This window comes from Melanotaenia boesemani, chromosome 19 (genome assembly GCF_017639745.1).
Source record: "Melanotaenia boesemani isolate fMelBoe1 chromosome 19, fMelBoe1.pri, whole genome shotgun sequence".
Taxonomy (NCBI): Eukaryota; Metazoa; Chordata; class Actinopteri; order Atheriniformes; family Melanotaeniidae; genus Melanotaenia; species Melanotaenia boesemani.
The window spans coordinates 30,161,585-30,174,354 of record NC_055700.1 but is presented as its reverse complement, the minus strand read 5'-3'; the positions used below and the strand labels follow the sequence as shown (position 1 = coordinate 30,174,354).

The window sequence follows — 12,770 nt, the reverse complement described above, 5'->3', positions numbered from 1 at the left end:
TTACAGTTTTTTCTGAGTATTTTGGGTTTTCCTGTTAAACCAGGAAACAGAACACATTCCTGATCTGTTGATCTGTCTTGGTTCTTTCTTTGTAAATTTCTTATTCCGCTCTATTTTGTATGAAAATGTATAAAATGATCTTTTATTTCTTGTTTTATTATGTAGTTTTTATCCACTTCCTGTTTCCTGTCACATCTCCTAATCATTCATGACTACTCGCTCAGTAGTTGTGCTCCAGGTTTTCCTGTTTACACATCGTTTTGTTTTGATCTTCGGATTCTGAATCTGGATCTGGATCTGGATCTGGACCAGGACCTGGACCTACTCTTAGACCTAGATCTGAATCTGGGTCCGAGACTGGATCAGGTTCTAGATCTGGAATTTTGAGTTTGGGATTTGGAATCCGAATCTGGGTTTGGGTCAAATCTGGGATTTGGGATGTGTCTCCAGGATGGTTACTCATTATATCTGATGTTAGAGAGTAGCAGCAAGAATGAATCCAGCACTGTAATCTAGACTAGACCAAACTAGACCAGACCAGACCAACATGGCTGTCCTTCCTGAGAGTCCTCATGAGAAGTCACCTGGGGAAGAAGCTGCTTCGGACCTTGTCTAGATTGTTCTGTCTGTCTGCCTATTGGCTGCTCTGCTGCAGACAACAAAGCGCTACAGAGAGAAATCATCATCCTCTCTGGATGTTACATCACGCTGTTTGAACAGGAAAAAAAAGGATGTTTTTTTTTAACTGCACTTTAGTAGAAATGTTGCAAAACCAAGTACATTAAAAACATGTTTGTTAAATGGTGACATTAAAATTTTGTACTTATTTATTATTTTGTATTTTGTAATGGATTTTTAGGGGTTAATGATAATGAGGTTTAAGTGATTCAACGTCCTGTGTTGTTGCTGTGGGAAATTCTTGTTGGCTAGGTAGGCTGTCCCATTTCACAAACATTAAGCAGACTTCAAAGTGTGCAGACTACAGAGGACACTCTGTAGCCTACGTAGTTTGCACACTCCGAAGTGTGCAGACCCTGAATTGGGACACACCTAACATCTTCTAAAGAGTTTAACAAGGTGTTTAAGGGAGTCTGATTGTTTCGCTTCAGATGGATGTATACCTGTGTGTCGTCTGCATAGCAGCGATACGAGATGCCATAGTGTGTGACAGGTGTGTGTGTCTGGTGTGTGTTTCTGTTTGTGACTGCTATGTGTGTGACTGGTGTGTGTTTTACTGGTGTGTGTGTGTGTGACTGCTGTGTGTGTAGCTGCATTTCCATTACAGTTTTTTGTGAAATAAAAGTGATATTTCTAAAACTTCAACAAAGTGCAGTAGCGATTTGCAGATGTTTCCAGTGAACGGCATTTAGTGCATTAGCCGTAATTCTCATGTGGCAGGATGGAGTTCTCCTCCAGGCCACTGTGAGGCGCTGGGCTATTGAGTTCACGGCACACAGGCGAGTTAGTGGGGCAGAGTATTTAAGCCCAGGTGTAGCGCATTATGCTTGCACGCTTCTCCCTCTGCCTACCCGGCGGCATGACTGTGCTCTGGTGGCGTGGCGGACTTGGCCATGCAGTAGCTCGGTAATCGCCTGTGAGCAGGAGATGCTGGTGTGCAGGGCGCTCGGGTGCGGTATTGCCAGTGCATGGTAAGTCTATTGATTAGATGTCTTTTTGTGTGTAATGTAGTTCCCTGCTCATGGCTTCCTATATGCTGCAGAGGGAGAGAGCTGTTGGGTGGCCCTCCGTCCCTTCCGGGATTTACTGACGATGCATTGGTGGTGAGTCGGCAGGCTACACAAATATGGACTAGTATCCTGTATATGTTAAATTCATGTTTTGGGTTTTAGGGTGCTGGATATGACAGATCCTCTGCTGGCATTATGAAGCCTGGCGGCCTGCTGTTCTGGCTCTATAGTGACCCTGTTCTAGCTCCAGGATGACCCTGTGTGGCTTTACAACAACCCTGGTGTTACCGTACTAAGAGTGTTTGGTTTTAAAAGACTTTGCACAAGCAGCTCAGTGCTCGTGCATCTGGACCTCTCGGATTCCCTCATTCACTGCACAGAGTCTTGTTTTATATTGTTTTATTGTGGCATTCTGAATCGTTTTATTGTGGGTTTTAACATTTTATTTGTATGGTTTTATTGTATTCTGTGCCCAATAAACTTTGTCTATAAACTGAACTGCCTCTGCCCCGTGGTGGATTAATAAACCAGCATGCCTATTGATACAAAGAATAAGTGTTCCCTGAGGCGGTGTTGCCTCTGGGTGGCGTTGTCAAACCTTGGATCTTTGGTGCCCACCCATTGGTCACCACCACAGAAGAAGCCGACCTGATGACACTTGCATTGCCACACTTTTAAAATCTCATCCCGTGGAACGCTGCTTGAGAGGGAAGCAGATTTCTAATTCTTTGAACAGCTCTGCATGTCACTGTTTGCTATAAAGGATGGCAGCAATTTTTCTCTTTTTCTGTAAAAAGATTTCCGTCTCCCCAATCCGTACATACTGCATCATCTTTACTTGAAATGAACTGGTCATGTGACCCCCTACGTCACGTCCGGTGATGTGCGAATGCATAAAAAGCTTTTCCATTATACTTTTGTGATATACTTCTATATCGACACATCTGAAAAACCACCTCATGAGAGCGTAAAAGTTTTTTAGCCATTTTTGAGTTTTTTTTTTTAAATGTAGGTGTTTCCATCACCAGTTTTTATTGTGATATTTAGGTTTTCTAGGGGGGTAATGGAAACGCAGCTGGTGACTGGCTGCTCTAACAGCCAGTAACATGAAACCAGCCTGGATTTCCCTCCTGTGAGTTCTGAAGACCAGTCACACACATGAAGACATGACTGCTCACGGACAGCAGCAGCTGGATGACTTACCGCTGGAGCAGTTGGAGCCCCCCCATCCTGGTTCACACTGACAGGTGTTGGGGGCCATACAGCGGCCGTGAACACAGCTCTCCTCACAGTGGGCTGGAAATAAACAGATGGGAGTTAGACGGCAGGAAAACCTGATGATGGTGGTGATGATTGTTTTTTCAGATTTGACCAGGAGAGCAAAATTTCAGCATGTCATCATATGGTCATTTCCTTCTAAGTGGATCCAGTTCAATTAAACTTTATTTGCATGCCATCAATTTACAACTAAGTTAATTTAAGGTATTTTTAGATACAACCCAATTCAGTGTAATGTAGTCTAACCATAATCCAGTTATATGATCCATGATTTCAGTTAATAAAAAACAATGAAGGTAAGGAAACCAACAGATTGCATAACATATCTTGTTCAGCTGCACAAGGAGACAGTGGAGAGAAAAACCTCCATCAGAACCAGAACCAGGAAAAAATTCTCCCTCACAACCAGAACCAGGAAAAAATCCTCCCTCACAACCAGAACCAGGAAAAAATCCTCCCTCAGAACCAGGAAGGAAAACCTCCATCAGAACCAGTACCAGGAAGTATGGCCATCTCCCTGGATCAGTTGGGAATTGACTTCTTTCAGAACTAACAGAATCAAACAAATACTGTCTAGATAAGATTTAGTCACAAAAACTATACGAGTTATTTCTGGAAACTGAAGATTCACCTATGAGCTGTTATGGATCGGTCCAAAACCCAGAATTCAGAGCAGAAGCTCAGAAAAACAGATTTTATTTACTGACCGGCTAGAAACCACAAACATACACCCTCAATGGTCAGGTGATGTTTTCCAGTAGCAGCTGTGAGAACATGATGTTCTCCTCAACAGATCATTCCTTTATGGTTGATAAAAACCCACTGAACCACCAGATGGATCCACTATGATGCTCTATGAGCCCGTCTGAGGAAGAAGAGAGGAAGAAACCCTAAAAAAAAAAACTCGTTAGGTCAACATAACAAAATTATAGAAAGTTTTTCACCTAAAACAAAACCTTTAATTTAGTCGGAAAGATTTTAGTTAATTAGCATGGTTCAGTCCTACTAGGTATGATATATGTTATGATAGTAAACCCTGCTGTACCACAATAAATATTATTGGGAACCCTGTAGTACTATGAAAAATGTTATAGTAAACCCTGTAGTACTATGATAAATGTTATAGTAAACCCTGTAGTACTATGATAAATGTTATAGTAAACCCTGTAGTACTATGATAAATTTTATAGTAAACCCTGTACTAGGTAGGTAGGACTTAACCATGCTAATTACCACAAACCCAAATACATGAATCTGAACCAGAATATTTACATTTAGTTCAGTCAACTAAAATCTTTCTCACTAAAAAAAAGCTTCAGGTGGAATTTATTTCCAGTCATTTCAATTTGTCTAACATGTTGAGCTGAAACATTATTTTACAGAAGCTACATGCTGAACTTAGGATGATACAACAGACAGTTTAAACAAGCTGAAAACAAAGCAAAGAAAAAGTCAGTTTCCTGCTTTGTCAGGCACAAAAACTTCTAAATTTGACATTAATGCAATCTGATTTCCCTCCCAATCTGACTCCCATCTGGAAACAACACATAGCCCGGAGTGTGTGTTAAATCATGCTTCCTGCAGAGCTGTGTGTAGGAGCTCAGAGATTTTCAGAGCAGCATGTGATGCTGATACAACGGAGCCTTTTCACACCACAGTAAAATCCCCTCTGAACTCCTGCGGCACATTAGCTGTGGTCTCCATCGCCACCAAAGCAGAGGACATGAAGAGTTTTTCACAACTTCCAGCATGATAAGGGCCGGCTGTGTTCACATAAAGCTTCTTTTACTGTGACCAGCAGTTGTCGTTTCAACCACTGGCTGCTGTGGCTTCACACCTGTCGCTGCCTGCTGACGGAGGACGTGGAGGTTGCTCAGAGACCCCAGGTTCTCCTACTTCATCACATAATCAATCACAATTCAAGACTCACGAGCACATGTGTCTCCGTTCTCCTGGAAGCCTGGGCAGCACTGGGACTTCCTCCGGTACATGGTTTTCTCTCCTCGCCGATAAGCCAGCCGATAACTGACCCTGCAAACAGACAGAGAGGGACGTCACACACAGGACCAGACAAGCTGAGACCAGTGTTACCAGATGAGGTTGGAAGATAATAATGCAATTCCCTGCATTTCAGCATATAATGTGATCTGATCTTCACCTAAGTCACAAATACAGACAAAAAAAATGTTTCTAAAGTAATAGGACACAAACAATTTTAGGTTTGTATTGAACGCAACATGTAAGCATTCACAGTGCAGTCTGGAAGAAAGTATGTGAACCTTTGGATTTAAAGCAACACTACATAACTTTCTAACCTTAAAAGCTTCTGACTCGTGATGTTCAGCATGTACATTTCTGGTCCTACCATTGCCCTGCAGCGTCTTGAGGCTGAGAAACGAGATGCACCAATCCACTTTTTGGGGGTTCTGATTCGATTCCAGTACCTGAATCTGGATGTTGGACGATACGGATATTTTCTGATACCAAATTACTTTACATGAACATTATTGTGATTATGGTGATTATTACTGTTGTTATTGTGTAAGCTTTCATCAGGCTGTAGTAAACCACACCACACAGCTGATTTACAAATTTAATCCAGTTGAATGTTTTTTAAATTAGTTATTAGTTAAATCAAAGACAATGTCTGTAGCTGGTTCATAATCTTAATTTAAAAATGGTAGTTAGAATTTAGTATTTTTTAAATATTTAAGGTTCAAGAGAATGTGGTGAAAGGGAAGCAGGATGTATCTGAATAATCTGGGAACAACAGATAGTCTGACACCGTAGCAAACAGAGTGTGGTCTGCAGTATCAGCTCAGAGGACTCTGTTAAAGAATTCAGTCTTGGCGGAACGTCTTCTTGGAGCTGATTAACAGCAACTTTTAGTTCAGCTTGAAGATCCTCCAAACGGGACTGTGCTAGCTGCAAACGTTTAAAATGCTCCACAGGTGCACCTGCATTAGTGAAATACAGACAGATAGTTCCAGATACCAGGAACCACTCCAGAAGCTGATCTGAAACGGCAGATAGTTCCAGATACCAGGAGCCAGTCTGGAGAAGCAGATAGTTCCAGATATCAGGAACCTTTCCAGAAGCCAGACTAAAACAGCAGATGGTTCCAGATATCAGGAACCAGTCCAGAAGCCAGCCTGAAACAGCAGATAGTACCAGATACCAGGAGCCAGTCTGGAGAAGCAGATAGTTCCAGATACCAGGAACCACTCCAGAAGCTGATCTGAAACGGCAGATAGTTCCAGATACCAGAAGCCAGTCTGGAGAAGCAGATAGTTCCAGATATCAGGAACCAGTCCAGAAACCAGTCTGAAACAGCAGATAGTTCCAGATAATCTTTGAGAATCTTTGGGATGTGCTGGAAAGGGTCCAACCCAAACATCACTATAAGATGTTGGTAAAAAGTTCATGTGGCTCTGGTAAATGCTGTGTGATTGCACGAGCGTATCAAAACAATGCCATGGTGAATGTATGATGTAATCAAAGCTGAAGGTGGTCCAACTACTGGCATGGGACCATTTATGGCCAGACAGTGTATGTGAGATGATGACAACAAATCCTCAGTGGACTGCATACGGCACATTAGTATGGATCTTGAACAAATTACTGCTCATATTTTTTTGGGCAAAGTCAGGAGGTTTCTACAGCTCGTACACAAACATCCCACATTTCCCATCATGACATCAGCTGAGATCCAGCAGATCGTACACGTTCGATCCAGAATCCAACGATGAATGCACGATGGACCACCGCAGCAAAGATCACAGCAGGACCTCTTTGTTGGTGTAGATGATGTCGTCTTTCAGTTCCTCACTGTATGTACACTACCAGTCAAAAGTTTGGACACACATTCCCAATGGATTTAATAAGAAAATAAAACTTTTGACCGTGAATGTTGTCGACTCTCTGTGTTTGTTGCCTCTATACATTTTTTACTTATTTATTAAGCTACTGTTATGCCTTTTTAAAATTGTCACTTAGGGACAATTGAATTGAATTGAACTGAATTGGGAGGTGGGAGCTGTGGTAAAATACCAGCTGAAGCTGAAAACATCTGCTGCAAAGATCTAGCTAGATAATGATGTTTTCATACTGCTCCAGCGTTACCTGCGGCTAATCTGCTGATGGCGTTTCTTTGTACATCTACTGTTTGTGGGGTTTCGGTAAATGCAATTTATGGTTGATGTGTGAGTAACTGCATGTTTTTGAGCAGTTATAGAAGTAAGAAACGGAGACTTGCAGTTATCCAGTGAATTAATACAAAGTGTTAGCTATATTAGCTTCATACAAGGAGAAAACCTCTGACTCGACTGAACAAGCGTGTAATTGCTGCCGGTGGCGTTCAGGTTAGTTCCCAGTAACTATCAGCCCCTCTCTCATAGCTTGTGCTTGCTACTTATTTCATCCATTCCTCATACTACAGGCTAAACATCGGTCCACCTCCAGCTTGCAGTAGTGAGGAGTTGTTCCATGCAGTTCTAGCTGGCATGTACTACCTGGAGAACATGGAAATCCAGGAACTATAATGTGGGTTTCTGCAAAAACTGTTGGTGAGCAAGAGGTTGAGACTACTGGATAAATCTAGTTCCTTCTCCACAAAAATACCAAAATGTGTGTATAATAATTTTCTTTTAGCTTTCGGTGATGTTTAGAGTGATAAGCCGCCATTTCAACATTCCAGATAATCCAGAAAATCTTTAAACTGAATAATTAAAACTAAGTTTGGTACAACTTTTGACATCTTTTCAACTGAGAAATTCTGAACTAAAACATGTGCTGATGAACTGGGATGCAAACCACCCCATGTGCTGCTGTTGTGTCTGTCATTCAGGAAGCTTGTCTGCCAATAAAAAGGTCAACAGAAGGTTTGGAGTGGTCAACGGGACTAGACATACTGTAAATGCAGTCCATTTATCATTATCCTAGCACCCTCCTTACACATTGGCCTCTGTTTAAGGCCTCAGGAATGCGATCCTCACCTGTGTCTGGTGCACTTGAACCAGTTGAGGATATCAGTGCAGCTGGTGTAGTAAATCTGATCAAAAGGATGGGCGTAGGACTCCTGCACCGTCACAGAGTAACTGAAATCACAAGAAGACACAGAATTATCCCACCTTCAGCACAATCCCAGATTTAACGTGGTAATGTGTGTGCACAACAGATTCATGCGTGAAATACTACCATGTAGATATGTTAGTATACGTCTGTACATACCTGTTTTTTTTTTGATGGGGACAAAAATGCAGCAACAGGAATTTAGTTCTCCTGGGTTAAAATGACTTTTTAAGGTAAAGACTGGTTGTTTTTCAAATCTACTATGCTATTAGTATAGGGCTGCACAGTGGTGTGGTGGTTAGCACCACAGCCTCACAGCATGAAGGTTACTGGTTTGAACCTCGGCTGGGGGGAGGCTCAAACTTGGGGGACGGTGGTCTTTGTGTGTGGAGTTTGCATGTTCTCCCTGTGTATGCGTGGGTTCTCTCCGGGTTCTCCGGCTTCCTCCCACCGTCCAAAGACATGATGTTAGGTTAACTGGTCACTCTAAATTCTCCTGAGTGAGTGTGTGTGTGTGTGAATGGTTGTTTGTCTCTGTGTTGGCCCTGCGATGGACTGGTGACCTGTCCAGGTGTACCTACCTCTCACCTGTTAATGCTGGGATAGGCTCCAGCTGCCCTGCGACCCGTAATGGACAAAGTGGTACAGATGAATGAATTAAACTATTAAAATATACAGATTTTGATCAGTGATAGTAGAATAGAACTTTATTGTCACTGCAACACCATCCATCCATCCATCCATTATCTTGACCGCTTATTCCATGACGGGTCGCGGGTGAGCGAGAGAGAACCCACGCATACACGGGAAGAACATGCAAACTCCACACAGAAAGGCCACCGCCCTCAAGGTTCGAACCCCCCCAGCCAAGATTCGAACCGGTGACCTTCTTGCTATGAGGCTGTGGTGCTAACCACCACACCACCGTGCAGCACACTGCTCACTGCAACACATGCAACGAAATTACAAATAGTATGCAGGTTAAATTTATTTGGATGGGTATAAATGAAAACTACAGTTCATTTCAGCAGGTGAGGGATGAAACAAATCCTCTTAAGCCTGATATAAACATAACTGTTTTTGTCCCAGTTTTGTCTCTTCCCGACCTCGGATGGCAAATGCCCGATCATCGTGAGATTTCCCTGTCCAATTATCATTTGGTCTGAGGTTACAAGCAGATTTGTCCTAATAATCCGCTCCGAAACGGCTCGTAGCCGACAATTGGCAATACTGAACATGTTTAATATTTCAGAGTCGATTTTTAAGGAACGTGTAACTTAGGTGACATGGTACAGAATGTAGCCAATCAGAGAAGAGCTGACTGGGGAACAAAGAAGTAAATAAAGTCAGTGTTCACACCGTCTCCAGTCTGTTATTTTTTTCAGTTCTGGCTTTTTCTGTTAATAGTCGTCCCAGGACCACCATCATTCCCTTGTCCTGTATGTCCTCCTCCATGCTGGATGTTGTGCTTGTTGCTATGGTTCTTCTTTGTTTTTTGCCGGTTGTTGCTATGGTTCTTCTTCTTTGTTTTTTGCCGGTTGTTGCTATGGTTCTTCTTTGTTGTTTGCCGGTTGTTGCTATGGTTCCTCTTTGTTGTTTGCCGGTGTTGCATGGTTCTTCTTCTTTGTTTTTTGCCGGTTGTTGCTATGGTTCTTCTTCTTTGTTTTTTGCCGGTTGTTGCTATGGTTCTTCTTCTTTGTTTTTTGCCGGGTGTTGCTATGGTTCTTCTTCTTTGTTTTTATGCCGGTTGTTGCTATGGTTCTTCTTCTTTGTTTTTTGCAAGTTGTTGCTATGGTTCTTCTTCTTTGTTTTTTGCCAGTTGTTGCTATGGTTCTTCTCCTTTGTTTTTTGCCGGTTGTTGCTATGGTTCTTCTTCTTTGTTGTTTGCCGGTTGTTGCTATGGTTCTTCTTCTTTGTTTTTTGCCAGTTGTTGCTATGGTTCTTCTTCTTTGTTTTTTGCAGGTTGTTGCTATGGTTCTTCTCCTTTGTTTTTTGCCGGTTGTTGCTATGGTTCTTCTCCTTTGTTGTTTGCCGGTTGTTGCTATGGTTCTTCTCCTTTGTTTTTTGCCGGTTGTTGCTATGGTTCTTCTTCTTTGTTTTTTGCCGATTGTTGCTATGGTTCTTCTTCTTTGTTGTTTGCCGGTTGTTGCTATGGTTCTTCTCCTTTGTTTTTTGCCGGTTGTTGCTATGGTTCTTCTTTGTTTTTTGCCAGTTGTTGCTATGGTTCTTCTTCTTTGTTGTTTGCCAGTTGTTGCTATGGTTCTTCTCCTTTGTTTTGTGCCGGTTGTTGCTATGGTTCTTCTTTGTTGTTTGCCGGTTGTTGCTATGGTTCTTCTCCTTTGTTTTTTGTCGGTTGTTGCTATGGTTCTTCTTCTTTGTTTTTTGCCGGTTGTTGCTATGGTTCTTCTTCTTTGTTTTTTGCCGGTTGTTGCTATGGTTCTTCTTCTTTGTTTTTTGCCGGTTGTTGCTATGGACCCTCTTTGTTGTTTGCCAGTTGTTGCTATGGTTCTTCTCCTTTGTTTTTTTGCCGGTTGTTGCTATGGTTCTTCTTTGTTGTTTGCCAGTTGTTGCTATGGTTCTTCTTCTTTGTTGTTTGCCGGTTGTTGCTATGGTTCTTCTTCTTTCTTTTTTGCCGGTTGTTGCTATGGTTCTTCTTCTTTGTTTTTTGCCGGTTGTTGCTATGGTTCTTCTTTGTTGTTTGCCAGGTGTTGCATGGTTCTTCTCCTTTGTTTTTTGCCGGTTGTTGCTATGGTTCTTCTTTGTTGTTTGCCAGTTGTTGCTATGGTTCTTCTTCTTTGTTTTTTGCCGGTTGTTGCTATGGTTCTTCTTTGTTTTTTGCCGGTTGTTGCTATGGTTCTTCTTCTTTGTTTTTTGCCGGTTGTTGCTATGGTTCTTCTTTGTTGTTTGCCAGTTGTTGCTATGGTTCTTCTCCTTTGTTTTTTGCCGGTTGTTGCTATGGTTCTTCTTCTTTGTTGTTTGCCGGTTGTTGCTATGGTTCTTCTTCTTTGTTTTTTGCCGGTTGTTGCTATGGTTCTTCTTCTTTATTGTTTGCCGGTTGTTGCTATGGTTCTTCTCCTTTGTTTTTTGCCGGTTGTTGCTATGGTTCTTCTTCTTTGTTTTTTGCCGGTTGTTGCTATGGTTCTTCTTCTTTGTTGTTTGCCGGTTGTTGCTATGGTTCTTCTTTGTTATTTGCCAGTTGTTGCTATGGCTCTTCTTCTTTGTTGTTTGCCGGTTGTTGCTATGGTTCTTCTTCTATGTTTCGACGTCTTCTGGCTCGGAGGACTAGATTGTAGATGAGTTGCGGGACAGCATTGTTAAGTGTGTGTTGTTCTGTGATTTTTTTATTGGAGCCACCACACACAGTACGATCAAAACTGATTTTTTTTTTCTTCACGTGTGAGGTCTCGACCAGATGAAAAATCTCAAAAAATCATGTTGTGCCAATCATTTTCAGCCGTTTTCTAAAGTGCGCTCTGATAGGCCAGTTTGAACAAAGAGGGTGGTACCAAACGTTCCACATCCGAGCTCTGAATTAAGTTTGACGGCTGAACACGGTTTTAAGAGGCTGCTGATCTGTGTGGATTCCTGGTTTTCTGATGTTTAGTTCCTCCCACGCAGCAGACTGTCATTGTTCCACAGCAGCATCAGATTTAACTTGACGTCTGTAGAGCACTTTGAACTGATCACCACATTCAGATCTCACTGACTAACATCTCAGAGTCTGCAGATACCCGCAGCAGGAACAGTCTATGGTTACTATTTCTCTTTCCTTTCTTTTCTTTTTCTGAGTAATCTGTTCTAAAAACTAAACCTCTGATGTGAAGAGAGGACTTATTGTTGGGAAGAAAACTGTACCAACACTTCCACCAGTGATGAGAAAACACATTATTAGAGATACAGTAAATCAATGACCACAGAGAGCGTGTTCAAGTTCACGAGGCAGTCATGAGGTGGCGTTTGTCTCCGCCCCCTCTCGCCTTAAGTCCTTCTGACACACTCATTCAACAACAGGACCACACACAGAACAGCTGCCGGTGAGGGTGGGGGGATTCTCCAGCTCCTGACTGTAACCCTAATAATCCCCGTAGCCATAAGATCTGACCACAACCTGCTTCTAACCCTGACTCTAAAAGCAACGCTTACAGACGGTGGATATTACAACATGTTGCAGCTTTTTTAAACCACTTTCACTGTGAATCTGATGGCAGCAACACGTCTGTAAAAAGTAATTCCAGGGTGATGTAGCATCGTGTAGCATCCCCTCTTTCTTTAACAGCTGTTTGTAAAGCAGGTAAATAGGCTGCTGAAATCTGCAAGGTCTTCCCTGAAAGAGACGTTGTCTGGATGGGAGCAGATGTTGCTCTAAAACCTCCATGTACTTTTCAGCATTGATGGAGCTTCACAGATGTGGAAGCTGCCCACGCCATAGGCACTAATGCAGCCCCATCCCATCAGAGATGCAGCTTTTCACCTGTCCACTGATAACAAGCTGGATGCTCCCTCTCCTCTTTAGTCTGCAGGACACGCCGTCCATGCTTTCCACAAACTAGTCCACATCTTCATCCAGGTTTCCACTTTGCCTCAGACCATTTTAAATGAGCTTTGGTCCAGAGAAGACGGAAGATGCTGGTTCTGGATCCTGTTCACATCTGGCTTCTTCTCTGCATGATGGAGCTTTAACCTGCATTTGTGGGTTTCAGGGTGAACTGTGTTCACAGACAGTGGTTTCTGGAC

The 12,770-nt window shown here is 42.5% G+C and overlaps 1 protein-coding gene and 1 long non-coding RNA gene across 2 annotated transcripts in view; one reads left to right on the top strand and one right to left on the bottom strand.

The window, feature by feature from the left end:
• megf10 (multiple EGF-like-domains 10) overlaps nt 1–12,770 on the bottom strand; it is an 83,818-nt gene that overhangs the window by 56,287 nt on the left and 14,761 nt on the right. Inside the window, 3 exon segments of the mRNA XM_041970736.1 lie at nt 2,892–2,984; nt 4,897–4,997; nt 7,961–8,062. Coding sequence (XP_041826670.1) covers nt 2,892–2,984; nt 4,897–4,997; nt 7,961–8,062 — 296 coding nt within the window.
• LOC121630452 lies at nt 1,357–2,186 on the top strand. Its single transcript, XR_006008528.1, has 3 exons — nt 1,357–1,649; nt 1,721–1,781; nt 1,851–2,186. It is a non-coding gene; the product is annotated as an uncharacterized LOC121630452 (long non-coding RNA).